This window comes from Oncorhynchus clarkii, chromosome 13, assembly GCF_045791955.1.
Source record: "Oncorhynchus clarkii lewisi isolate Uvic-CL-2024 chromosome 13, UVic_Ocla_1.0, whole genome shotgun sequence".
NCBI classification, from domain to species: domain Eukaryota; kingdom Metazoa; phylum Chordata; class Actinopteri; order Salmoniformes; family Salmonidae; genus Oncorhynchus; species Oncorhynchus clarkii.
The window spans coordinates 36,696,659-36,724,526 of NC_092159.1; the positions used below are offsets into that span (position 1 = coordinate 36,696,659).

Here is a 27,868-nt window from a genome sequence, read left to right on the forward strand (position 1 = left end):
ACCACGTATCACAAATAATTGTACCCCATGAAACAAGACATCAATTTCAATATTTATTCAATAAAATACCACCCCCCTCTTTCCATTTTGAGTTGGTAGCTCAGTGTCAATCCTAACATGGTTTTAAGCAGACCTGCTCCATAACACCAGTCATCTGACAACCAGGTAGAGCAGTAACCTTTTCATTATAGTTTAAATAAAATCTAAGTAGTATTACAGCGTCAGAAAATTATGCATATTTCAACTTTTTTTTGTTAAAAGGAAGCACAAACTCGCCTCAGACGGGAGACAGGGCTGCGATGGTCAGAACTTCTGCAGCACTCTTCCATAACCTTGGACACAGGCAGCCCCACAACACATTGGAACCACAGTTAAGGGCCCCTCCCCAACCCCAAATCCCACACCACCACAGGATACCGCATGTGGCGGTTGATCATTTTTATTGAAACTCGTACAAAACAAAGTGTTACATGGAATTGTGCCCTTCACATGGCAAACAAAAAAGTTGAAGGAAAAAAACTAAACCACCACTCATCCCACATCCGTCAAGCCATTTGTCCATGTTTGCACTGGACTGCTCCCGTCTGAGGGGGGAGTTAAACTGGTATTAAAGTGTCTCAATTCAGAGGTATTCATCATTAGCTTAAAGGGGCTGCAGTGATTGCAGCACATGGGGAGGGAAGTATCAGGACCGGGGGAGAGGGGGCTGCAGAAAGCTTCTAGAATCCGTGGACCTTGAGCTGCTCCTCTTTCGCCAGGCCAATCTGGAAGTGGGATGAGGGGAGAAGTGACATTACACAAAATAACTTTGAACTCCAGTCACAGAACATTTGCTACCATCACAGCGAGACTATTTACAAACAGGTTTACAAACAGGGGCTTTTCTACGAGAGCCTTCTGTAGGGGCCATGACACATGACCACTTAGTACTCACAAGTGTGGAGTATACACTGGGTGCAATAGCAGCGTCAAGAGTCAAACCTACCTCAATCAGAAATGTGCAGATATTCTTGCGCTGGTCACCTTGCAGCTGAATCACTTCCCCATACTCTGGGTGCTCAATCACTGTCCCATTGCAGGCAAATTTCTGTTGACAAAGCAGAACTATTCAAACAGCCAGTAGAACAAAACATGGATCTTGCCTAGTATATCAACTAGTGTTGCCATAACATACCTTCTTAAAGGCCTTGACTAGCTTCTTCTTATCATAGTCGATGGCTATGCCCTGGACCGTGGTCAGAGTCTTCCTGCCGTTACGCTGCTGGATTCTTATGTGGATGTAGTCGTCAGTCCCAGATGGGAGCCTGTCATTACCCTTAGTTGCATCAGCAAATGGGTCTAAAAACAAAATCACACAACTTAAAACATCATTCAAAAAAATAAACATCTAAAAATACAAGGAAGCAACCTAAAGTGATAACTAAAATGGCAGTGGTTTGACCTAGCTAACAAAAGATCGAGGCCGATGAACTGGTGACGTAACGTCTTAGCCACGAGGCTTGGGAACCAAGCAAAACCCTGCGCAGGACCCTCATCAGCAAATTACATGGAAATAAGGTTTTAGAAAATGGTCCAGCCAAGATTGGGTGACTCATCTGGGCAGATCTACATTTATCCGGAATTGAGGTTAGTGACACGGGAGAAAGCAAAACGCCCCTGTCCAGATAGTCAATTATTCCGGCAAAACGTTTTTTTTTTTATTTATAAGGAAGTCATGAATATTAGAGAAGCACAATTCAGCGGGACTATTGTACCTGGCTATTTGCCCTTAAAAAAAACGAGTTTACATTACCACAAAGCCCTTCCCGACAAAAGTCGTATTACAGACAGATTGGGGCAAACATGTACATTGTTGATAACTACAGACAGTAAGAAAGAGTTTACTCTCCGGAATCGGTAACGTTACTGTACATTGATCAATGTGTCTACAATAGACTAGTTTGATATACAGGCTACAAAGCCGTGTTGGGGCCTAAACAAGGAAATTAACTTCGGCCTAGTTGAAATCGGATGGCTGTTTTTTTTTTTGCTGACGTTCGTTGGCTATTAATATAACGTACTTCTAGTCGTGAGGAAAATGTTCTCGATAACTAACCAGATGTTTCATGAACATGAAAATCAAAACGTTATCTATATTTAGTTTAAACGTTGTCAAAATGTTTGCAAATGCTAACGTTAGCAAGCGCCCTTCCCCCCACATTTTCGACCCCGCGTTAGCAGAGGTGGTTGAAATGTCTTACCGAAAGTTTGGAGGTTCTGGATAGCGGACATACGATAAGATTTCCTTTCCTTTCGGATAATAACTGGTTAGCGATCGACTGGTCAAATGTATTTGTTTGTTTTTTTGTTCTTTGAACCTCCCTTTTCACCGGGACGACGTTTTGTCTTCTGAAAGGCTCTCACAAAATGGAGCTTGTTTAGCTTGCAAAGTGGAAAACAACCCTTTATAGCGCCTCCCCGCACGTAGGGACGTGCGCCACGCCACACCCTATTTTACCGGAAAAATTACGTCATTATCTTGGTATTTCAGAGGGGAAAATACCAATAACACCTGCAACCTAGGCTACATAAAAAACTACAACACAAATATCTAAATTCGTTAATAAAGCAATGTAATGCGTAGATGGTCAGTGGTCCATTATTCTATTTGAGGAAATATATTGAAAACTCAGATACTTCTGCTTTTACCGAAGAATTAAAGGCTTCTCCTTTCATCTTAGGTCGGCCCGAAGCCGACAAAAGTGAAGTTGGTCGTAACCCCTCGAGAGAGTTGCTGATTTTTTTGTATAGGACAGGAAAACATTCTTATGATGACTATAAAATTGTGTTGGCACGTTTAATTCATGCACCCTTTCTCATGAAATTTTATTTTTAATGGCCCCCCCCTCGCTTGAAAACTCGAGCTGCTGTTTCTGTCTGATGGAACAGTGCTATCTGGGTCCCTACATCCTAACAATGAACGGAGGTCAAAAAAAACGTCCCTACACTAACCCTAACAATGAACGGAGGTCAAAAAACCCTCTTGAAGTGATGTGTGTCAAACCACCCAATTACTGAGAACAAATAGAATAATTCATCAATTCAACTCAAATGAAAAAGTTAACAAAAGAACCCTACAACAACTTCAAAAAAGATCATGATCATTAGAAAGCAAATTACGGACCCCTCTTTGAATGTGCGTATGTATTTCTCCAAAGCTCAGTTGTCCTGAGTCTGCACATAACTACCAGGACCTAGCATCAAATTTTTAAATCCTGTATCGCTTGACACATTCATGAAAATAGTCATGCCCTCTAAACCTCCAAGCTGCATACTGGACCCTTATCTAACTAAACTACTGAAAGAGTTACTTCCTGTGCTTAGCCCTCCTATGTTGAACATAATAAATTACTCCCTATCCTCAGGATGTGTACCAAACTCACCAAAAGTAGCAGTAATAAAGCCTCTCTTGAAAAAGCTAAACCTTGTCCTGGAAAATGCAAAAAACAATCAGCCTATATCAAATCTTCCATTCCTCTCAACATAAAAAAAAAACTCACTACCTTCCTGAAGACAAATAATGCATACGAAACGCTTCAGTCTAGTTTTAGAGCCCATCATAGTGAAGCCCCAAAATTGTTTACCCTGGAAGCCTTTGTTTCAGACATAAAGAAGTGGATGGCGCCAAATGTTTAACTTTTAAACGCGGACAAAACAGAGATGCTAGTTCTAGGTCCCAAGAAACAAAGATCTGCTGTTGGATCTGACAATTAATCTTGATGGTTGTACAGTCGTCTCACATTAAGCCGTGAAGGACCTCTGCATTACTCTGGACCCTAATCTCTCTTTTGACGGACATTATCAAGAATATTTCAAGGGCAGCTTTTTTCCATCTTTGTAACATTGCAGAAATCTGAAACTTTTTGTTCAAAAATTATGCAGAAAAGCTAATCCATACTTTGTCACTTCTAGATTAGACTACTGCAATGCTCTACTCTCCAGCTACCCGGATAAAGCACTAAATAAACATCAGTTAATGCTAAACGCGGCTGCTAGAATCTTGACTAGAACCATTTGACCATATTTCTCCAGTGCTAGCCTCTCTACACTGGCTTCCTGTTAAGGCTAGGGCTGATTTCAAGGTTTTACTGCTAACCTACAAAGCATTACATGGGCTTGCTCCTACTTATCTCGCCAATTTGGTCCTGCCGTACATACCTACACGTACGGTACAGTCACAAGACGCAGACCTCCTTATTGTCCCTAGAATATCTCCAATAGAGCTCCATTTTTATGAATGGTCTGCCTATCCATGTAAGAGACGTAGACAAGGTCTCGACCTTTAAGTCTTTACTGAAGACTCATTTCTTCAGTAGGTCCAATGATTGAGTCTGGTCCAGTGGTGCGAAGGTGAATGGCAAGGCACTGGACCAACGAACCGCCCTTGCTGTCTCTGCCTGGCCGGCTCACACTCTCTCCACCAGGATTCTCTGCCTGCTGCCCCTGCCGCTGCCCCTATTACGGGGGCTGAGTCACAGGCTTACTAGTGCTCTTCCTTGCCGTCCCTAGGAGGGGTGCGTCACTTGAGTGGGTTGCGTCACTGACGTGATCTTCCTGTCCGGTTTTGGCCCCACTATACTCAGCCTTGTCTCAGGGTAGTAAGTTGGTGGTCTTTGTGACTGCTGATTGATTTGATTGATTGAGATGGCAGAAGCAGAAATGTTGTTTGAAGATGAAAGTGTGTCAAGTACAGTTAGTGAGGAAGATGAGTGGACAACAGTGATCTAAGATTGGAACAAAAAGGGCTAACATTATTGTGGGAAATGAGTCTGATGAACCATTGCTTGTTGGGAGTATGTTTTTAGGTTAAGGATGTTCATTTGAGGAAACCCTTTGGAAGTCACGAGGATGGTGAAGAAGGCGTTGGGAAATGTGGACACTGTCAAAGTAACCAGGAATGGTGTGGTGTTGATATCTTGTGTATCCAAAGAGCGAAAGGAGCGTGCATTGTGGCTGGCAAAATTATCGACTCATGAAGTGGACAGCTTTGATTTTCGTAGCAGGGCACCGGAAAAAGGTGTTCTCTCTCTGGTGTCCCGTTGGACATTGTTAATCAATGTCGTCTGCAAAAAAATTCAAGGAGTAGTCGTGCACATCGCTTGACCCGTATGGATAATGAGAAAAAGGAGCAAAGTTGTATTATTGTCTGTGTTATCTGTGATGTTGATGTTTCATAAAGAGTATCTGCCACCCTATGTAATGCTGGGATATAAAATATACGCCGTAAGAGCGTTCGTGAAAAACCTAATGCAATGCAAGAAGTGTAAAAAGTTTGGCCACGTGTCAAGTGTTTGCAGACGGAGGGAATATGTTATTGAAGAGTCTTTGAATGTACAATGTTGCAACTGTGGTGGGGATCATCTTCCTGAATTCCCTAAGTGCCCTGGTTAGGGTGAAAGAGATTTGAGGTGTCAAGGATCAGCGCTGTACAGCAAATCTACTATGTGGAGGGAGTGAAGAGAGTAAGGGGTAAAAAGGCCATAGTTCTGTAGAAGATATGGTGGTGGATGCGTCACAACCAGTTGCAAATATTATACGTCAATCAAGTGATCTGTATACACTTATTGTGAAGAAGATGGATTTTGTAGCATTTATAGCCACACTTATTAATTGTGTCATATCTTTAGCCGAGAACTTTTTGGGCCTCCAAGACTTAACGGCAGAAGCACTGCAAGGATTTCTGTCGCCAGAAAATGACCTGCCCTCACAATTTTTTAAATATAGAGACCCATTCCACACGGATCCGTGGAATCTAGAACCATTTGGTATTGACCTGGTTGGATCCAGACCCATCAGAGTGAGGGAAGCAGCAGAAAATAATTGTTTTAAATCTACTTTATTAAAATCCCCTAAGGTCGATGTCCGTGCCTATGCGGAAATCTAATTAGCATGATAAACACATTCCCATAAAAATCTGTACATTGATGCTAGATATAAACTAAAAAAATGCATTAGATGCGTCTCAATCCACCGCATCTGCCTATGTCGCACTTCAGCACCTGCGGTGAAAGAGCAAAGAGCTAGAGCGGTATTTGTCAGACCATGAGACGTCCCGAAAAAAAGGTATTCTCACAAACTCGTCTGTAGGGTCCGAACGGTTTGTTCTACGAACCCCACAAGCGTCTTGGGACGAGTCTAAAGTTGGAATAGTTAATCTCCCAATTTCTGTCAGTAACGTCCTAACAGTTTGGGCTAAACACCAATATGACCCTCTGTGGAAAGGTGAGAGTCTCACGAGCATGTCGGTTGTATTGCTATAGGACGCCCGTAGGCTTCATAACTCATCTGAAGGTACCAGTTGAAATAATTAATGGAAGTACTTAATGGAGACTGTTTAGTGACAACATGAATGAAATTAGTGAGTCCTGCCTTGATAACTGTATTAGCTTTACAACATTTGTACTATATATATGTTTCTAGTCTTAAATTACTTGAAATAATGATAGCTAAAGCTCCCTGTCCTCGAATGACATGCTAGTAGTGATAAAGCTATCTACTTGTTGTAGCTAGCTAGTTACATTGCTAAGGTTGCTGCGTTCTAAGTAAAGTTTGGAGTTATTTTGAAGCTAATCAAGCTCTATAACTAAATAGATTACAAATATAAAATATTCTTTACCTGATAGCAGTGAGTCAGACGGAGATCTCTCTCGAGCTGTCGCCAGCTGTGTTTAGTACCTTAGGTACAGAGAACGTGATCAGCTGAGATGGTACCTGTAGGCCGTCATTGTAAATAAGAATTTGTTCTTAACTGACTTGCCTAGTTAAATAACAAATAAAAATAAACCTGGATAGCAGTGATATAATTTTCTTTTTTTCCGGTGAGGGATTTTTTTATGACAATATAATCTCCTCAAAGTTTGTACGAACAGATGTAGTCAACTGAATAGCCTATCATTATAGAAAATGCCTCTTCCCCATGCAACGTCTTTATATGCCCACACATATTATCTCTTTTTTAAAATATTTTTTTTAATACCCTCAAACACCAAGTTAGGCATAGGCTACTTACTTTTAAAAAAGGCCATCACTGTCAATTGTGAATGATAATTCTTCACGTTTTACCGGTGAAATGCACAAACTGCATCTCCATGCCAATCATTTGATTGATCGCAATCAGTTTCATGGAATTATGCATTTAGATCTTCTTGAATTACTGTTTCGTGAGCGAGTTAGAGCAGGTGGCGTTAACAAACTATTAGCCTAGTTGTGCGCTCTGTTGAGTTTTGACGCATTATAATGAAATAAAAAAATGCTCAGCTTCAGCTAACCATCATAAAATCTGAGGTGTTTTTGATGTAACAGTAACGTTATAGGCATACTATGCTTTGGTATTATATTCGGTTCTGTTGTGTAAAATGCAAATTAATCATTATGCGATCTTCCCGAGACACTGACTAGATGCGCATGTTTTGAGATCAAAGCTAGAGCTGCATGTAGCCACCTGTGCACATTTGTTCATATCCTTTGCTAGTTAGTGAGTTATTAGCCCAATTAAAGATAATTTATATTCAACAACGGGAGAGTGGTTGCTTCCTACAAGAGCACAGAATGTGTGCATTTCTAGCCATCTTTGAAAAAGTAAGTCAGGTAAAGAGCTTTTTTTTTTGTCTTAAAGTGGTAGTGTTGTATTTCGAGACGGTCTTGAATAAGCTAAGGAGCCAATAGGCAGAGGGTAGCATAATTTGTATGAGTCTCTGTAATAATGGTACGGGAATAATAATGCATTTTATTTTGTAAAGTGGGTTCTGGCATCAAACAACACAACATTTTCAGTCACTTCCTTGTCTGAAGGACAAATTGATAAACAGGTTAATGTCAAGCTCTGCATGTTTTTTTCAAGTCTCATGTAGGCCTACAATGAACACATTGGTTCATGCTGTAGGCTGAACAATAGAAGAGCTATTTCCATGTTAAAATGTTATGGGATGCAGTTTCTCTATTGTTTTGATTTTAATGGTAGGCCACTCTGGTAGGCCTACATTATGATCAAATGGCAACAGTAGGCTACTTGGCCACTGTTAAAACTGCAACTTAAAGCGGGTACAGCCTCAGTGTTCACAGTAAATGCACACAAAAGTTGCACAGAATTTCCACAATGCTCAAGTTTGCGCTCAGCAGACCTGAAATGTGCTCAGTGCCCAAAAATATTAGAGGGAACATTGCCTATGACTTACATTTTTTTTATTTATTTAACCTTTATTTAACCAGGTAGGCCAGTTGAGAACAAGTTCTCATTTACAACTGCGACCCGGCCAAGATAAAGCAAAGCAGTGCGACACAAACAACAACACAGAGTTACACATGGAGTAAACAATCATACAGTCAATAACAACAATAGAAAAGTCTATATATAGTGTGTGCAATTGAAGTAAGATTAGGGTGGTAAGGCAATAAATAGGCCATAGTGGTGAAATAATTACAATTTAGCAATTAAACACTGGAGTGATAGACTATGTGGTATAGCTATGGCCTGCTCATTTTCTGTTCTACCTGCTCATGCATTGCACCCACCTGTTGTCCCAGATCTAAATTCATCCCTGATTAAAGGGGAAGAATGAAAACTATTCATAGAATGTATTTGCATGGATTAAACATGCTATCAAATCAATTGACCACGTCGTGAACATAAATCATTACTATGCAGAAATGCAGGAAATTCATTTTAAAACAGGCATAAAATCAAGATTTTGGTGTTGTGTATTCATGCATCTCAAACTGTAATCTAAATGCATTATTACCTCCAACTTGGCCCAATTCACATTTCCAATAGCTCACCCTGACATACCAAGGTAGAATGGGCCCTGCATCTCAAACAATGGCCAATGTAGGCTAAATATCCCAAGCAGAGATACAGAAACTTCCAGAGATAGTCAGGCTCCTCTGGTTGTTTGGGTGTCCTCGGCAGAACGGTGTCACCGTAACCAAGTGGTCACATATTGTTCTGGGTTCCAATGCACAAGAGGGGTCCATATAGTTTTATTTTATAAAGGCAAGACACACAGTGAATTTAGAATTTGTTCTGATTGGCTAAAGTGGTCAAGCCTCAGACAGGCTTCAGTAGTACACACACGTAGCCTATAGTTCATCATTCTCGCCACCAGAGAGAAGGCAGGGATTTAAAAAAAAATATATACTTCTTCTTTATGCTTCTATACACATATTTAGTTGTTTTGTCAATTCTATCAACTTTCGTGGAATTTTTGTGGAAATTAAATATAATTTATTTTGAATTTATCAGAATTCATTTTCCAGAGAGTTTTACCAGCTCTGTGTATTCTCAAATTGAAAATTTGCGCCGTCCTCCGCACTCCGGCAGCACTACACCCCTGTTGGATAGTACACCATTTATGATTGGTTTACTGTTTAGTACTTGGCAGTGTTTGCCTGTCCAGCTATCGAAAATAAAAGTATGTTGAAAAAAATGAAGAATTGACATGGGCAATTTTGTTCACAATAAATAAATATACACAATATTTAAACCTCCCTCGCCAGAGACCGATAAAAAAAAGTATGTCGTTTTATTTAGTTACGACATTCACCGCTCCTAGCTGTATAGCAATCAATTACTTCGGCATCGCCCGGCTGTGCAAAACGTGCACACCCAAAGATTTTGGCCTCTGCTCAGACGTTGCTGACGCATGCCAGATCTTACAACGCTTGGATAAGTATTTTACGTATCAGCTAACCACATATGTTACAGCAATCTGTTGCCAGACAGTCGATTACGTGGCATGCAACTATTGGTTGAATCATGCAATGTCTAATCAGGGAACACAACCTTTACCTCTCCATTCTCTGGAGGTGCGTCATGTGTAAACCTGGCTCATCTGACAAATGCCGAATTTCGCTACACCAACAGTGTTGTCATCAGCTGGGATGACCTCAAGGACCTTTTGTATAGTTCACATAGTCCTGTGAGTAGGATTGATATTGCGGCCAAGCCTAAGCCTAGTGTAAATTCACTGATGGTATGGCTGCCTGACCCAAAGTGGACTCTACAAGTCACACGTTTTGAATTGTCCTCAATGTAGCACCTTGTCAGAGCAATAAAAACCACAACACAACATGTCACAACTCAACCTAACCTTCTGGCTGTGTTTTGGAAATTAGTGGGACATGTGACATTTCATTTGAAAAGTCATAGATGAACCTTTCTGCCGGAGGTGGTTATAAATATTTAACGCTGATCCTGTGCATCAACTTGTCTGTCTCTTGCCAGGTGCCTATCTTTTCGTACCTTGATGCTTTCTGAGCTGAGTGGATTTACATATAATTAAAGCAGAATCTTCATCGCATGTGTGTTCAAACGTTAAAGATTGGGAGGGATAGGGATGGGAGGGATAGGTATTTACAGTACTTTACTCTGATCTCATTATGCCAGTAGAATAATTTATTGGTAAACACACTAACTAACATGCACAGAAAAGGCAAACTCATCTCTGTTATGAAATTCATCACCGGACTTGACTACATTCTTTATAAAGTTGAACGTAATGGGTGAATCTAAAAGCATACAGATGCTGAATAACTGTAATAATACTACACTATTTCATTGCCCTAAACAATAATAGGACTTGTTTGCCATCTCAACATGTGTCCTCTGTTTTTTAACAGAGAAAGGATCGGATGAGAAAGAGAGAGCCGAGGGAGAGACAGTGGGACCAGGTTTTGTTCCCCCGCTCACAGGATAATGTTTATGTGCTGCAGGTGACACTACCTGGCCGCTAGACCAGCCCCATGCAGGCACAACTCCTCTGAAAGGTCCAATGCTGCCATTTGTATCTCAATATCAAATAATTCTGGAAAACAATTTTGCTAAGACTGTCTGGGAGTGATCTGAGTGGGGAAGGGAACACTGAAAACTAGCTGTTATTGGCAGAAAGGTTTGGAACTCTTTCTTATTGGTCACTAGGCAGGTGAAAACTCCATCCCACCAAAATGTAAGGCTGCCTTTTCAAACAGCTCTTACACTAAAAGGGCATTATCCAAATGTTAACAATTTCACAGTATTATTCCAATCTCATAGTGTAGAAATATATATAAAACACAGGTAAATCATGTGTTTAACTACACTAGGCCTTTAATGTTATTTTGCCCTTTCAAAACAACAGGAAAGCAGGCCTTGCTGCTAACCTCTCCCTTAAAGGTCATCTTATGACTGACACAAAAGGATCATTAAATCACTGTTGTTGTACATCATTGTCACCAACATAGATTTGGTGTAGTGCCATCAAAGGAGAAAAAGTATTCTTGCTGTAAACAACACACCCATTGTCACTCGATGATCTTGCAGTTAGCCACCGTTCACCCATGTAGTTGGTCCTAAAGTTGTGTCTTTTGACCCCCATCAACAAAAAAAAGGAAATGACCTCAACCCACCACTTGGAAAAAACTGGTGGTGACGAGATGGCATCCACCGAGCCACCAGTGACATTTATCGTCATTGTCACTTTTCATATCTTCACTTATAAATAATGTCAAGCTGGCCTGATAACATTTCCCCACAGAATAAACAAGTCATTAATCTTTCTGTGGCAATGTAAATTACTCTCATTATGGAAGAAAAGCTGAAAGTGATCTTTTGAACTTCATTAAATTTGAAGATTATATGCTGTAGATAGCTAGAATTTAGCTTGAACAGTTTTTGTCAGACATAACATGTAAAAAGTACATGCCATTTTGGGTGGAAATTATTACCTTTGAACAACAAATCTGCTTTAAGCAATGTGTCAACATTCTGGAAAGGAATATTCTTCTGGTGACTTTAGGACAGTGTCCTAATTAAGCAATAAGGCCCGAAAAGGTGTGATATGTTGGCCATATACCACAAACCCCTGATGTGCCTTATTGCTATTATAAACTGGTCACCGACGTTATTAGAGCAGTAAAAATAAATGTTTTGTCATACTCATTGTATAGTCTTATATTAAAAAAAATAGAGTCGCACACTCCATATTTCAACTCCCAGTAATGTATTGGGTAAGTCACCAACATTTAGGCATCACTGTGCCTTCTTCAGGGTAATGTCATGAATATTTGAACCATGTTATGTACACACTGCAATTAGTGCAACCAATGACAATAGTGAGAGGTGTGTCATAATGATTAAGTCAATTAGAATGAATTGAGTGAAACTTAAAAAAAAACAATACTTTATGGCATATAAATATTAGGCTATTGTTATCATATGCAAAAATAATTGAATATTGTACATACTATTAGCATCAACATACATTTCTCAACTAGCCTACCTGGTTAAATAAAGGTTAAATAAAAAATAAAATAAACATTATTGTTCAATTTCACATGCTTAATTGATTCCTATTTCATTTATATTTGTTACATGTAATCTTTTGGTTCAACCTTAATGCATAATGAGCATCACCAACAGGGGGAACATATTAGGTGTACGCTAACAAGCTGTAGAAAGAATATCAATTTATAAGACTTGTTTATAAAAGAGAGAGAATTGTTCATAAGGGCCTGAGATCAAAGTTCCTTATTCAGACCACTAGGGGTCAATGTTTTTAGATGGGATACCCAGTCTTATATACCACAGCTGTCAGCCAATCAGCATTCAGGGCTCAAACCACCCAGTTTATAAAGAGCCTAATGTTTTATTCAATTTACCACTTAAAGGGTGACTTTGTATGTTGCGTTATGTATATTACACTTAACTGTTCATGTATTTTTCACTGTAGGCAACTTAAAAATTAAGATTTATTGGTCCACATCCAGAAAGAATAAAAGTATTACAAGGTCTCCGTATTGACCTTTTTGACTGTGATCCTGCCTCCAGAACCATCCAATTTACATTTGAAAGAGAAGAAAACATAATTCCATCCTAGGCATGCCCACAATGTTTTTTTTGTAGATCTGAGTAGAGGCAGGGTTTCATCACAGCCTACATTTGCTTGTAATGTTGTAATGTAATGTTTTTGCACAGTTCAAAAAAGATCTTTATAGGATCACATCAGATCCCAAGTTGGGAGTGTTGTTGGCTGCATCATTGCAGTTGTTGCGTGACAGTGGCGCTAAGCATGTCTCCCACGACCACAGAGGGGGACGCTGGAACAGTGTTTGCGGTGGTGCGGGAGGGTATGGGACCCACATCTCAATGGGGTATTCATCAGGTGTCCTGGTCAGCGTGAGAAAATTCTCAGGCTCCCTGTGTGTCAGCGAGAGGGAGAACATGCAATATCTTAATGGGTACTTTATATCCTACATGGAGAATCTAAATTAGATAAACATTTTCACATCATAAATGTAGGGTTATCTTTTCACTGTTAAGAGAGAAAGTGAATGGTAGTTCTTCAGGCTATCAATTAGGTGTAGAATAGGCTGATATTCTGGTCAGATGCGATAGAACAGCCACCCGCTGCTTTCAAGTACACTCAGTTGCTCTGGTGCGATTCCTCTCTTAGGCTTCTCACCGTTTTAGCCACTACCTAGATGTGTGTTGTATGAATGTGTGAGGCTCTATGTTGATTTGTGGGTGTCTGTGGCACAGGTGCACTCACCTGAGGCAGCCAACGCACAGCTTGAGCTACAGCTCCCTTGGTGACTAAAAGACATGGGTGGACACTTGGGGATGATCAATAGCCTTCAAAACCAGGTAGGCCTACATGGGGACCTATCACTCAGGGACGCAAACTGGTGAAGGCCAAAAATTTTTACTTTTTTTTTTGTTGCACTGAAACATGCAACAACAACAAAAAACTGCTAAGGGGAAATGCAGGTTTTAACAGAGAATATGATCAACATGATCAGTCTGTAAAATAAAAGTGGTTAATGAACCTAACTCACAGCAAAAAAAACATTGGTTGCCTAGACTACTGCAAATGACAAGTCTTGAGAAAAAAACAATACACTGATATTGCAGTTAGTTATGACAGCCTTTATAATAGAATGCTTGTGACCACACATCTAAATATTGCACTTGGGGGGGGGGGAAACATTAAAGTAGAAATAGAATGAAACATGCATTTATTTTTGCTCTATTACAGTGGCCACTAAAGTAGACATCAATCAAAGTGCACAAGACTACATGTGTGCAAAAATAACATTCACCGAGTAAAAAAAATTCAATAACCTGTGTTACTGCCAAGCTCAACACAACAAAAGCAACATCTTTGGGCTACACACCATTACATTGTACACTTTCTGCTTGTGGACGGCTGTAGTACACTCTGCCAGCAGAGCATGATACCCTTTGTTGGTATAATTTATTTATTTCAGGCACCGTGCACCTGGTATACCCCTTTTTATCCACTGACCAACAAAAAGTGAGAAAGTGTGTGGTTTTCCTTTCACCTGTATGGTGGCACCCAGCTTAAGCCAGGCCCAGCTCATTCCTGAATCCACGGGTTTAACAAGCAACACCGAATTCTCATTCTGAAAATTAACCACATACCTTTGAGGGAAAACATCAGCTCACGGATAGTAGTTAGTTCGTTAACATTTCAGATTGCCAGGGTCCAGTAAACAACTAACGCGTTATAACTTCAGGAACGGCAAGTTGTATACCAGTTAATACTATAGCGAATTGGTTAGGTTACTAACGTTAGCTAGCTGTTACACCAGATTTGCTAACGTTAGCTGACTAACCCTATTAGCCAGCTAATTGTCACACCATAAACTCTAGTATTTGATCAGTAGAGTTGGCTAATGTTGCTCAACATTTCTCTGGCTAGCTACCAGATAATTCGACACAGCTAGCAAGATACTTAACAATGCTAACGATACTTGTTCCAACTCTTTCTCTCTCACCTCAAACTTTCCCAATAGCCAGCTGTTTTTCGGTTACAGCTCATTAAGTACGTACGCGTCATCCCCTTCTCACCCCCCGTGGTCAGGCTTCTCACCCACCTCCTCGTTGTCGTTCAGGGGACGCGCAAACTGCCTTTCCACTCTCTACTTCATTATGTATTGTGAACGATAGGCTGAGCCTTGGGTACAGACAGTATTTTGCTTTTCTCATCGGATCTACACGAATCAGGTAGGTCACCAATATTTTGGATTCAAAACTGAGAATTTCCCCCGAAAGGTGACTAGTTTGCATCCCTGATCACCGAACACCTTCCACCGTTGACCGTCTCATTCTCCTCCTAAGCATCATCCTGTGATCAGACTCACTCTCTTGTTCCTTTGTGACCAGTGACAACTGATTTAGAAATTACTTGATAGATATAGGCACCTAAGTAGAATTCTATCCATCCTTTCAGCAAACAGTAGTGGGAAGGAAGGAAAATAGATAAGCAAAGGAAGGAACCCACTGGGAAGAGACATCAATTCAATACAGACAAAACTAGAGGTTAAAATGGTCAGATCTTGACACATCACTGAACAAAAATATAAATGCAACATCTAAAAATGTTGGCTCCACGTTTCAAGAGCTGAAATAAACAATAAACATAATCAGACATTTTCCATACGCACAAATAGCTTTTTTCAAAAATGTTGTGCACAAATTTGTTTACATCCATGTTAGTGAGGGGTTGCTGAGGAGATTCCGTCTGTAATAAAGCCCTTGTTAGGAAAAACTCATTCTGATTGGCTGGGCCTGGCTCCCAAGATGGCAGACCTATGCCCTCCCAGACCCACCCATTGCTGCGGCCCTGCCCATTCATATGAAATCAATAGATTAGGTTGCATATAGCATTTATATTTTTGTTCAGTGTACATAATCAAAAGTATGTGGGCACCTGCTTGTCAATCTCATGGGCCTTAATATGGAGTTAGTCCCCCCTTTGCTGCTATAACAGCCTCTACTCTTCTGTGAAGGCTTTCCACTAAATGTTGGAACATTGCTGCAGGGACTTGCTTCCATTCAGCCACAAGAGCATTAGTGAGGTCAGAGACTGATGTTGGTCGATTAGGCCTGGCTCGCAGTCGGTTTTCCAATTCATCCCAAAGGTGTTCGATGGGGTTGAGGTCAGGGCTCTGTGCAGGCCAGTCAAGTTCTTCCACACCGATCTCAACAAACCACCATCCACACCGATCTCAACAAACCTCGTTTTCTGCAAGGGGGCATTATCATGCTGAAACAGGAAAGGGCCTTCCCCAAACTGTTGCCACAAACTTGGAAGCACAGAATCGTCTAGAATTTCATTGTATGCTGCAGCGTTAAGACCCTTCACTGGAACTAAGGGGCCAAGCCCGGACCATGAAAAACTGCCCCAGACCATTATTCCTTCCCCACCAAACTTTACAGTTGGCACTATGCATTCGGGCAGGTAACGTTCTCCCTGGCATCCGCCAAACCCAGATTTGTCCGTCAGACTGCCGGATGGTGAAGCGTGATTCATCACTCCAGAGAACGCTTTTCCACTGCTCCAGTGTCCAATGCCGGTGAGCTTTACACCACTCCAGCCGACGCTTCGCATTGCGCATGGTGATCTGAGGCGTGTGTGCAGCTGCTCGGCCATGGAAACCCATTTCATGAAGCTCCCGACGAACAGTTATTGTGCTGACGTTGCTTCCAGAGGCAGTTTGGAACTCAGTAGTGAGTGTTGAAAACGAGGACAGATGATCTTTACACGCTACTTCCTTCAGCACTTTGCGGTCCCCTTCTGTGAGCTTGTGTGGCCTACCGCTTCGCGGCTGAGCCGTTGTTGCTCCTAGACGTTTCCACTTCCCAATAACAGCACTTACAGTTGACCGGGGCAGCTCTAGCAAGGCAGAAATTTGACGAACTGACTTGCTGGAAAGGTGGCATCCTATGACAGTGCCACGTTGAAAGTCACTGAGCTCTTCAGTACGGACCATTCTACCGCCAACGTTCGTCTATGGAGATTGGATGGTGTGTGCTCTCTCTCATATACAGTGGGGCAAAAAAGTATTTAGTCAGCCACCAATTGTGCAAGTTCTACCACTTAAAAAGATGAGAGAGGCCTGTAATTTTCATCATGGGTACACTTCAACTATGACAGACAAAATTAGGGGGACAAAATCCAGAAAATCACATTGTAGGATTTTTAATGAATTTATTTTCAAATTATGGTGGAAAATAAGTATTTGGTCACCTACAAACAAGCAAGATTTCTGGCTCTCACAGACCTGTAACTTCTTCTTTAAGAGGCGCCTCTGTCCTCCACTCGTTACCTGTATTAATGGCACCTGTTTGAACTTGTTATCAGTATAAAAGACACCTGTCCACAACCTCAAACAGTCACACTCCAAACTCCACTATGGCCAAGACCAAAGAGCTGTCAAAGGACACCAGAAACAAAATTGTAGACCTGCATCAGGCTGGGAAGACTGAATCTGCAATAGGTAAGCAGCTTGGTTTGAAGAAATCAACTATACTAGCAATTATTAGGAAATGGAAGACATACAAGACCACTGATAATCTCCCTCGATCTGGGGCTCCACGCAAGATCTCACCCTTTGGGGTCAAAATGATCACGGTGAGCAAAAATCCCAGAACCACACAGGGGGACCTGTGAATGACCTGCAGAGAGCTGGGACCAAAGTAACAAAGCCTACCATCAGTAACACAGTACACCGCCAGGGACTCAAATCCTGCAGTGCCAGACGTGTCCCCCTGCTTAAGCCAGTACATGTCCAGGCCCGTCTGAAGTTTGCTAGAGAGCATTTGGATGATCCAGAAGAAGATTTGGAGAATGTCATATGGTCAGATGAAACCAAAATATAACTTTTTGGTAAAAACTCAACTCGTCGTGTTTGGAGGACAAAGAATGCTGAGTTGCATCCAAAGAACACCATACCTATTGTGAAGCATGGGGGTGGAAACATCATGCTTTGGGGCTGTTTTTCTGGAAAGGGACCAGGACGACTGTCATTTGTTTACAATAAATAAACATACACAATATTTAAAAACCAGCTCCTCCATTGCCAGAGACCGATCATCACGAAAACTAAAGCAGATACGATGCCCCGGGCCACCTCCTACTAGTTTTGCATGACCTGGTCCCCCAGCTGTTGCCCGGGTGGTAGGAGTTAGCACTCGATTTGCAATTAAATGTTCAATGCCCCACTCAAAAAAAAAGAGTCAGAAAAACAACAATGAAATGCATGTGGTCGATACAAATGAACTTCTAATAATTGATTAACAAAATTAACAAAAAATGTCAACAGCCATTTGCATCAGAGGGTAATGGAACAATGTCCTGGTGCTGCCTTTTTTTATCCCTCTGATCATTTCTCCTTTCCGTCGTTTTATTTGGTTAGGACATCCACCGATCCCGGCTGTATAGCATTCAATTGTTTCGGTGTTCCCGGGCTGTGTAAAATGTGCACACCCAACAATTTTAGCCGCTGCTCAGACATTGCTGACTCATGCCAGGTCACAAGGCCAGGATAGGTATTTTACGTATTAGCTAACCACATAATATGTTACAGCATATTAGCATATCTGTTGACAGACACGGTCGATAACGAGGCACGCAACCATTGGTTGATGCATGCAATACCTGATCAGGGAACCCAACCTTTACTTCTCCATTCTCTGGAGGTGCATCATGGGTAAACTTGTCTCATCTGACCAATACCAATTACTTATCACCGCCTGGTACAGAGTATGAGACAGTGTTGTCATCAGCTGGGATGAACTCATGGACCTTTTTGTATAGTTCACATAGTCCTGTGAGTAGGATTGATATTCCAGCCAGGCCAAACCCTAGTGTAAATTCATTGATGTTATGGCTCTGGTATGACCCAGAGTAAACTTTACAAGCCACGCCTTTTGAATTGTCCTCAATGTAGCACCTCGTCAGAACAGTAAAGACCACAACCCAACATGTCACAACTCAACTTAACCTTATGACAGTGTTTTGGAATATAGTGGGATATGTGACATTTGGTGTGAAAAGCCTTAGATTACCCTTTCTGTCAGAGCTGGTTAAACATTTAACTCTGATCCTGTGCATCAACTTGTCTCTCAACAGAGTAGATTTACATATAATTGAAGCAGAAACTTTATATGTGTGTTCAAACGTTAAAGATTGCCAGATTACTTTAGGAGTGTTAGGTATTTACTTTCCTCTGATATCAATTTTCCAGTAGCAGAATTCATTGGTAAACATACTGTAACTATCTGACTTGACTTGCCTACATTCTTTATGAAATTGAACATAATGGGTGAATTTAAAAGCATTCAGATGCTGCTAACTGTAATAATAATACTCTATTTCCCAGCCATAAACAGTAATCAGACTTGTAAGAGAGAGAGAGAGACAGACCAGGTTTTCTTGCTGTAAACAGCACACCCATTGGCACTCAATGGTCTTGCAGGTTTTGTTCCCACGCTCACACAGTAATGTTTATGTCCTGCCGGTGACATTAATTGGCCGCTAGACCAGCCCCATGCAGGCATAACTCCTCTCAATGTTATTTTGAACTTTTCAAACAACAGGTCTTTCTGCTTACCTCATTTGGCCACGTTTTAGATTTGGTTAATTAAGAAATGCTAGTAGCCATGACTGAATTCAAACATGAGTTAGTTTCGGGGTGTGGTTTGATGTTGGTGTCTCTTGTGCGTGTGTTCGCAGAGTTAAACAAATTATTTAGCCAATTAGCTTCAACTGGCTGGTGTGCGGTTAGAGGCTTTTAAGCTTTGAAATTTGGAGCAATTGGAATTTTAACATATTCTCCCATGTACATTGTGTAATTTACCGATGGTCCCTAGCTAGTCCCATAGGGATATCCAAAGTTGACCCAAATGTATAATGGGCATTACTATTGGGTTGCGTGCAGCTGCATTCCAAATTGATGATTACTTGTGTGCTGCCAGCTGTGGGCACGTGGGCAGGATTAAAACAAACCCAACCTTCATTTCCATCGAGATGCAGTCAACCACAAATCGCACAAAACTCAATTTTGGATGAGACTGACTTTATTACCAAAATTATCCTGTTTACACTTTGTTGTCAATTTTGACAGTAGGATTAATATTTCTGACTCATGTCGATGTCACATGGGTTCTTTTCTTAATGAGAAGTTTTTTTAAGGGCAGTTGCTCTTTAAAGGTCATCTTTTGACAGTGACACAAAATGATCATTAAGAGATTACTGCTATTGTACATCCTTGTCACCAACACAGTATTGCTGTAGTGCAACTAAAGGAGGAAAAATATAATGGCTGGTTTTCTTGCTGTAAACAACACACCCATTGGCACTCAATGGTCTTGCAATTATCCACGGTTGTTTCTGTCTTGTGACCCCCCCCCCCCCCCCCCCCCCCCTCACTTCTACTCACTCTTTGGTTGGGGCCCGTGACTTATTAGGAACTGTCCTCAACCCATTAATTGGTCCCAAGTCCTGACGCACCATTGTGGGGAAAAACTGGTGTAGAGATAGAATATCATCCACCGAGCCAGTGGCTTTTATCGTCATTGTCACTTTTCATATCTTCACATATAAATAATGTCAAGCTGGTCTGAGAACAAAAACAAGTCATTAATCTTTCTGTGGCAGTGTAAATTACTCATGGGAGAAAAGCAGAAAGGGATCTTTTGAACTTAAAGATTATGTGCTGTTGATAGTTAGAATTGTTGTCAGACATTACAGGCACTGGGTTAGCACACACACAACCCGGGTGCCCACAAGTTTTAGGGGCCCCCAACTCCCCTCAAAATATAAAAAAATATTAAAAAATTGGGACAATCCTTGTCCAGCAAGGAAACACTTTTTTATATATATATATACAGTGCCTTGCGAAAGTATTCGGCCCCCTTGAACTTTGCGACCTTTTGCCACATTTCAGGCTTCAAACATAAAGATATAAAACTGTATTTTTTTGTGAAGAATCAACAACAAGTGGGATATTTTATTGGATATTTCAAACTTTTTTAACAAATCAAAAACTGAAAAATTGGGCGTGCAAAATTATTCAGCCCCTTTACTTTCAGTGCAGCAAACTCTCTCCAGAAGTTCAGTGAGGATCTCTGAATGAGCCAATGTTGACCTAAATGACTAATGATGATAAATACAATCCACCTGTGTGTAATCAAGTCTCCGTATAAATGCACCTGCACTGTGATAGTCTCAGAGGTCCGTTAAAAGCGCAGAGAGCATCATGAAGAACAAGGAACACACCAGGCAGGTCCGAGATACTGTTGTGAAGAAGTTTAAAGCCGGATTTGGATACAAAAAATATTTCCCAAGCTTTAAACATCCCAAGGAGCACTGTGCAAGCGATAATATTGAAATGGAAGGAGTATCAGACCACTGAAAATCTACCAGGACCTGGCCGTCCCTCTAAACTTTCAGCTCATACAAGGAGAAGACTGATCAGAGATGCAGCCAAGAGGCCCATGATCACTCTGGATGAACTGCAGAGATCTACAGCTGAGGTGGGAGACTCTGTCCATAGGACAACAATCAGTCGCATATTGCACAAATCTGGCCTTTATGGAAGAGTGGCAAGAAGAAAGCCATTTCTTAAAGATATCCATAAAAAGTGTTGTTTAAAGTTTGCCACAAGCCACCTGGGAGACACACCAAACATGTGGAAGAAGGTGCTCTGGTCAGATGAAACCAAAATTGAACTTTTTGGCAACAATGCAAAACGTTATGTTTGGCGTAAAAGCAACACAGCTGAACACACCATCCCCACTGTCAAACATGGTGGTGGCAGCATCATGGTTTGGGCCTGCTTTTCTTCAGCAGGGACAGGGAAGATGGTTAAAATTGATGGGAAGATAGATGGAGCCAAATACAGGACCATTCTGGAAGAAAACCTGATGGAGTCTGCAAAAGACCTGAGACTGGGACGGAGAAACAAAAACAAAACATAAAGCAAAATCTACAATGGAATGGTTCAAAAATAAACATATCCAGGTGTTAGAATGGCCAAGTCAAAGTCCAGACCTGAATCCAATCGAGAATCTGTGGAAAGAACTGAAAACTGCTGTTCACAAATGCTCTCCATCCAACCTCACTGAGCTCGAGCTGTTTTGCAAGGAGGAATGGGAAAAAATTTCAGTCTCTCGATGTGCAAAACTGATAGACATACCCCAAGCGACTTACAGCTGTAATCGCAGCAAAAGGTGGCGCTACAAAGTATTAACTTAAGGGGGCTGAATAATTTTGCACGCCCAATTTTTCAGTTTTTGATTTGTTAAAAGTTTGAAATATCCAATAAATGTCGTTCCACTTCATGATTGTGTCCCACTTGTTGTTGATTCTTCACAAAAAAATACAGTTTTATATCTTTATGTTTGAAGCCTGAAATGTGGCAAAAGGTCGCAAAGTTCAAGGGGGGCGAATACTTTCGCAAGGCACTGTATGTTAAAGCTTTGTTCCCAGGACCTCTTGGCCATGCATAATCAGATGAGTGGCCAAATCAACGTGGAGGTGAACCCTTCACCACAGGAAGACCTCACCAAAGTCATGGCTGAAATCCGCGACCACTACGAGGCCGTCGCTAACAAGAACCTTAAAGATCTGGAGTACTGGTTCAATGCCAAGGTAATACTGCAACCTTTCTTTTTGGCCAATGACATGTTTATGTTTTCCAGTTATAGTCTTCACTGAATGTAATCAGTAATGAACCCTACGGTATGCTGTCTTTCATTCACAGTCAGAAGAAATCAACAATGTCGTGGCAGGCAGACAGCACAGAGACCCTCCAATCATCCAGATCTGAAATCACTGAAGTTAAACGCACACAGTAAAGTCTAGAAATCAAACTCCAATCCCAACTCAGCATGGTGAGATAAACAAAAAATACAAAGTTGAAAAATGGTATACCTCTGCACTTACATTCAGTCATCTATAAAATTCTTTCTTTCTTTTTCCTTCCTTATTCCTGTCAGAAAGCATCCCTGGAAGGCACCCTGGCTGACACACAGAGCCACTATGCCGATATGATGGCCGGCTACCAGAGGCAGGTGACCAGCCTGGAGCTTGGTCATCTTCTTGCTGACCTGGACCGCCAGGGCCAACAGTACATAATGCTACTGGACATCAACACCAGGCTGGAGATGGAGATCGCTGAGTATAGGAGGCTGCTGGATAGCCAGGTGAGCCTGGATCTTTACATAAATAATTGAAAAACATTGGTCTTGAAATGTGAGTGCCAAAAGTAATTAAGCAAAAGTAGGCCTTTCTAACAATATTGTCTCTGCCTCTACGGTCCATCAACCGCCACTACCACTAATACCTTTTTGCAGAAGGTGGTGACCTATGTGCAGGAGATTGTTGACTGCGTGGTGGTCAGCACCAACTGCAAGAGACCGTGTATGAAGATAAATCTTGAATTGGGAGCCACACAGAACAGTAGAAGCTCTAATTGTTTGGGCACAGACCTGGATAGCCTGCAGAGTTCTGTCATACTATCTCTGCAGTAGATTGCAACTCCGCCCCCATTGGCAGTTCTATCTTGTCGGAAAATTTTATAGTTAGGGATGGAAATTTCAAGATATTTGGTGGCCTTCCTAAGCCAGGATTCAGACACGGCTATGACATCCGGGTTGGCAGAGTGTGCAAATGCAGTGAATAAAACAAACTTAGGGAGGAGGCTTCTAATGTTAACATGCATGAAACCAATGCTTTTACGGTTACAGAAGTCAACAAATGAGAGCACCTGGGGACACGCAGGGCCTGGGTTAACCTCCACATCACCAGAGGAACAGAGGAGGAGTAGGATAAGAGTACGGCTAAAGGCAAAAAAAAAAACTGCTCGTCTTGTGCGTGTATTTATTTTGACATATCCGATTTCCTCAAACTTAGGTTTGTCTGTCCATAACACTTTTTTTCCAATCTTCCTCTGTCTATTGTTCTTTTGCCCATCTTAATCTTTTATTTTTATTGGCCAGTCTGAGATTTGGCTTCTTCTTTGCAACTCTGCCTAGAAGGCCAGCATCCCTGAGTCGCCTCTTCACTGTTGACGTTGAGACTGTTGTTTTGCGGGTATTATTTAATTAAGCTGCCAGTTGAGGACTTGTGAAGTGTCTGTTTTTCAAACTAGACACTAATGTACTTGTCCTCTTGCTCAGTTGGGGCACTGGGGCCTCCCACTCCTCTTTCTATTCTGGGTAGAGCCAGTTTGCGCTGTTCTGTGAAGGGAGTAGTACACAGCTTTGTACGAGATCTTCAGTTTCTTGGCAATTTCTCGCATGGAATAGCAGGACAAGAATATACTGATGAGTTTCAGAAGAAAGTTCTTTGTTTCTGTCCATTTTGAGCCTGTAATCGAAACCACAAATGCTGATGCTCAAGATATTCAACTAGTCTGAAGAAGGCCAGTTTTGTTGCTTCTATATTCAGAACAACAGTTTTCAGCTGTGCTAACATAAATGCAGAAGGGTTTTCTAATGATCAATTAGCCTTTTAAAATTATAAACTTGGATTAGCTAACACAACATGCCATTAGAACACAGGAGTGATGGTTGCTTCGAAAGGGCCTCTCTACGCTTATGTAGATATTCCATAAAAAATTTGCCGTTTCCAGCTACAATAGTCATTTACAACATTAACAATGTCTACACTGTATTTCTGATCAATTTGATGTTATTTTAATGGACAAAAAATGTGCATTTCTTTCAAAAACAAGGACATTTCTAAGTGACCCCAAATTTTTCAAATGATATTTTGTGAATTACGCCATAAATCAAAAATGTATTTCTGTGAAATCTCTTTTCAATGAAGGGATACATTTTCTGTCTGCAAAAACAGCACTGACATTACCACATTCAAATATTCATAATACTAGCATAGGGATTGATGTTAATAGAAACTACTAATTTTACAATGTCCATAAGAAATTGTTGATTGTTTGGAGGTCAACCGACAGCAATTCTATTTTGGAGAGGGTTACAGTAGATTAGTCAAGAACATTCTAACTTGATAGTCTAGTATGCAAAATTGGCAACCTTGGTGACATTCCGTATTTCAGTTACAAGGAAATCTCTCTGTAATTGGTGATCCCTCCCACTCTCTAACATTCTCAGTTTGAAAGGCTTCCCTGTGGCCAACACTTTACGATGCTTATGGTCAGGAGAAAAACTGTGAAAAACTTTGTTATCATAGTTGTTGTTTAAGTTTGATGTATCAATCTATTTCTCTACTACAATCTTGAATTTTCAGTCTTTCTTCAACATGCTATTTGGTAAATATCCAGTTGTGTAAAAATACTTAAGTAAAGATACTTTGAAGTACCACTTAAGTAGTTTTTGGGGGTATCAGTACCTCACTTTAATACTTATATTTTTATAAACTTTTACTGTCACTCCACTACATCCCTAAAGAAAATCATGTATTTTTTACTCCATACATTTTCCCTGACACCCAAAAGTACTTAGCAGGACAGGAAAATTGCCCAATTCACACACATATCAATAGAACATTCCTGGTCATCCCTACTGCCTCTGATTTGGCGGACTCACAAATGGTTTGTTTGTAAATTATGTCTGAGTGGCTAACCGTAAAAAACAACAGGAAAATCGTGCCATCTGGTTTGCTTAATATAAGGAATTTTAAATTATTTATACTTTTCCTTTTGATTATTAAGTATATTTTTGCAATTACATTTACTTTTGATACTTAAGTGTATTTAAAACCAAATACTTTTAGCCTTTTATTCAAGTAGTATTTTACTGGGTGACTCACTTTTACTTGAGTCATTTTCTATTAAGGTATCTTTACTTTTACTCAAGTATGATCATTGGGTACTTTTTCGACCACTGTAAATATCATTGATTGAACATCTTGACCACTGCCTGTCACCAAGGGAGTACCCCAAGGCTCATTCCTTGGCCCCAAACTTTTTTCAATTTACATCAACAACATAGCTCAGGCAGTAGGAAGCTCTCTCATCCATTTATATGCAGATGATACAGTCTTATACTCAGCTGGCCCCTCACAGGATTTTGTGTTAAATGCTCTACAACAAAGCTTTCTTAGTGTCCAACAAGCTTTCTCTACCCTTAACCTTGTTCTGAACATCTCCAATACAAAGGTCATGTGGTTTGGTAAGAAGAATGCCTCTCTTTCCACCGGTGTTATTACTACCTCTAAGGGTTTAGAGCTTGAGTACTTGGGAGTATGGCTAGACGGTGCACTGTCCTTCTCTCAGCACATATAAAAGCTGCAGGCTAAAGTTAAATCTAGACTTGGTTTCCTCTATCGTAATCGCTCCTCTTTCACCCCAGCTGCCAAACTAACTCTGATTCAGATGACTATCCTACCCATGCTAGATTACGGAGACATCATTTATAGATTGGCAGGTAAGGGTGCTCTCGATCAGCTAAATGTTCTTTACCATTCGGCCATCAGATTTGCCACCAATGCTCCTTATAGGACACATCACTGCACTCTATACTTCTCTGTAAACTGGTCATCTCTGTATACCCATCGCAAGACCCACTGGTTGATGCCTCACTCCCCCTATCTGAGATATCTACTGCAGCCCTCATCCTCCACATACAACACCCGTTTCTTCCAGTCACATTCTGTTAAAGGTTCCCAAAGCACACACATTCCTCGGTCGCTCCTCTTTTGGGTCGCTCCTCTATCTATAGTGTCTGCTCTTAAAATAACAGATCCAGCCAGGCATTACTGTACAACATTTTAGTGAGCAAGTAATACATCATAATCTATGTATTTAAATCTAGAAACACTTGAACAAATCTAGGACCACTTTCTGAACCATGATGATGACCTAGAGACCTAAACCCATTTCATTGTCCTTCTTCAGGAGCTGTTGTCCATGCGTGCCCAGATGAGCGGCCAAGTCCATGTGGAGGTTGACGCTGCATCAAAGGAAGACCTCAGCAAAGTCATGGCTGAGATTGGTGAACATTATGAGGCTGTCACTGCCCAGAACAACAGAGATCTGGAGGGCTGGTTCCACGCCAAGATAATACTGTTTCTCATTATAAATATGATTCCATAATTTAGGTCCACGATATCCAAAATGTCCCATCAATTGAATTGTTCATGTAAAAACATTATTTTGGATGGTGTTGTCCACAGATCGAGGCGCTGAACAAGGTCGCATTTAGCACAGAAGTTATCCAATCGTCCAGATCTGAAATGTCAGAAGTCAAACGCACAGTACAGTCTTGAAATCGAACTTCAATTACAAATGAGCATGATTAGACTGTTAAAAAAATTATTTACAAATATTTATTTTGTTTCAATGTCTGCCACCGATCAATGAATTTGCTTAACGGATTCCTGATGTTTTTGTTTTGCTCTTCATTTCTCTCCAATAGAAATCATCCATGGAAAATACCCGCGCAGAGACAAAGAACCGTTTCTCCATGCAGCTGTCGGGTTATCAGAAGCGGGTGACCAGCTTGGAGGAACAGTTGGTAAATCTCAGGGCTGATGCTGGAGATGGAAATTGCTGAGTACAGGAGACTGCTGGACAGAGAGATGACAAGCAGGTGAGCCAAACATGCCTATTCTATTAGTCCATCAAATTCGATTTCTAAGCTATCAGGGTTTTTTTTTATTCTCAACTTTGAGCAGGTTCTAGGCTAGACTCGCGTACTTTCTTAAAAGCAAAACAGTGGCCCCACCAGTTTATACACTACCAGTAGAATCATGTCAAGACCTTGCAAGGTCAAGACCTTGCCATATTGTGTTCGGTACAGTCAATTTTGTGCTCATTGCTGTTTTCCGTTTGGTCCACAGTGTCCTCTCCTCCTCCTCCACAAGCACCAGGAAGGTCATCACAGTGGTAGAAGAGGTGGTGGATGGGAAAGTGGTCTCCTCCACCCAATCCTCAGCTTCTTCATATGCACGCCGCTGATGCAGTCCATGAGTACACTGAGGTGAAATACAACAACTGATTATCTGACTCACTAAACATCCAGTGCATATCTAGAAGGCAACAACAATAAAAAAATATAAATCTGAAA

At 41.0% G+C, this 27,868-nt stretch overlaps 2 protein-coding genes across 2 annotated transcripts; one reads left to right on the forward strand and one right to left on the reverse strand.

Annotated features, from left to right (window-relative positions):
* Positions 1-40: 40 nt before the first annotated feature.
* On the reverse strand, positions 41-2,465 carry LOC139364608 (eukaryotic translation initiation factor 1b-like). Its single transcript, XM_071101492.1, has 4 exons — positions 2,241-2,465; positions 1,175-1,338; positions 986-1,087; positions 41-764 (listed from the first exon to the last, which is right to left on the reverse strand). The coding sequence occupies exons 1-4, from the start codon at positions 2,269-2,271 to the stop codon at positions 720-722; spliced, it is 342 nt and encodes a 113-aa protein (XP_070957593.1). The 5' UTR covers positions 2,272-2,465; the 3' UTR covers positions 41-719.
* LOC139364606 (keratin, type I cytoskeletal 13-like) lies at positions 1,479-27,868 on the forward strand. Its single transcript, XM_071101491.1, has 6 exons — positions 1,479-1,626; positions 22,308-22,469; positions 22,582-22,711; positions 22,817-23,023; positions 26,698-27,391; positions 27,642-27,868. The coding sequence occupies exons 3-5, from the start codon at positions 22,709-22,711 to the stop codon at positions 26,893-26,895; spliced, it is 408 nt and encodes a 135-aa protein (XP_070957592.1). The 5' UTR covers positions 1,479-1,626; positions 22,308-22,469; positions 22,582-22,708; the 3' UTR covers positions 26,896-27,391; positions 27,642-27,868.

What these genes read in the sequence shown, in the direction of transcription:
- LOC139364608 (XM_071101492.1), bottom strand. Translation starts at nt 2,271, where the DNA reads ATGTCCGCTATCCAGAACCTCCAAACTTTCG. An exon ending in CCAGAACCTCCAAACTTTCG is followed by an intron (nt 1,339 to 2,240) that starts GTAAGACATTTC and finishes TTTTGTTTTTAG; the next exon opens with ACCCATTTGCTGATGCAACT. An exon ending in TCTGCACATTTCTGATTGAG is followed by an intron (nt 765 to 985) that starts GTAGGTTTGACT and finishes TCCCACTTCCAG; the next exon opens with ATTGGCCTGGCGAAAGAGGA.
- LOC139364606 (XM_071101491.1), top strand. An exon ending in GGAGGCTGCTGGATAGCCAG is followed by an intron (nt 23,024 to 26,697) that starts GTGAGCCTGGAT and finishes GTCCTTCTTCAG; the next exon opens with GAGCTGTTGTCCATGCGTGC.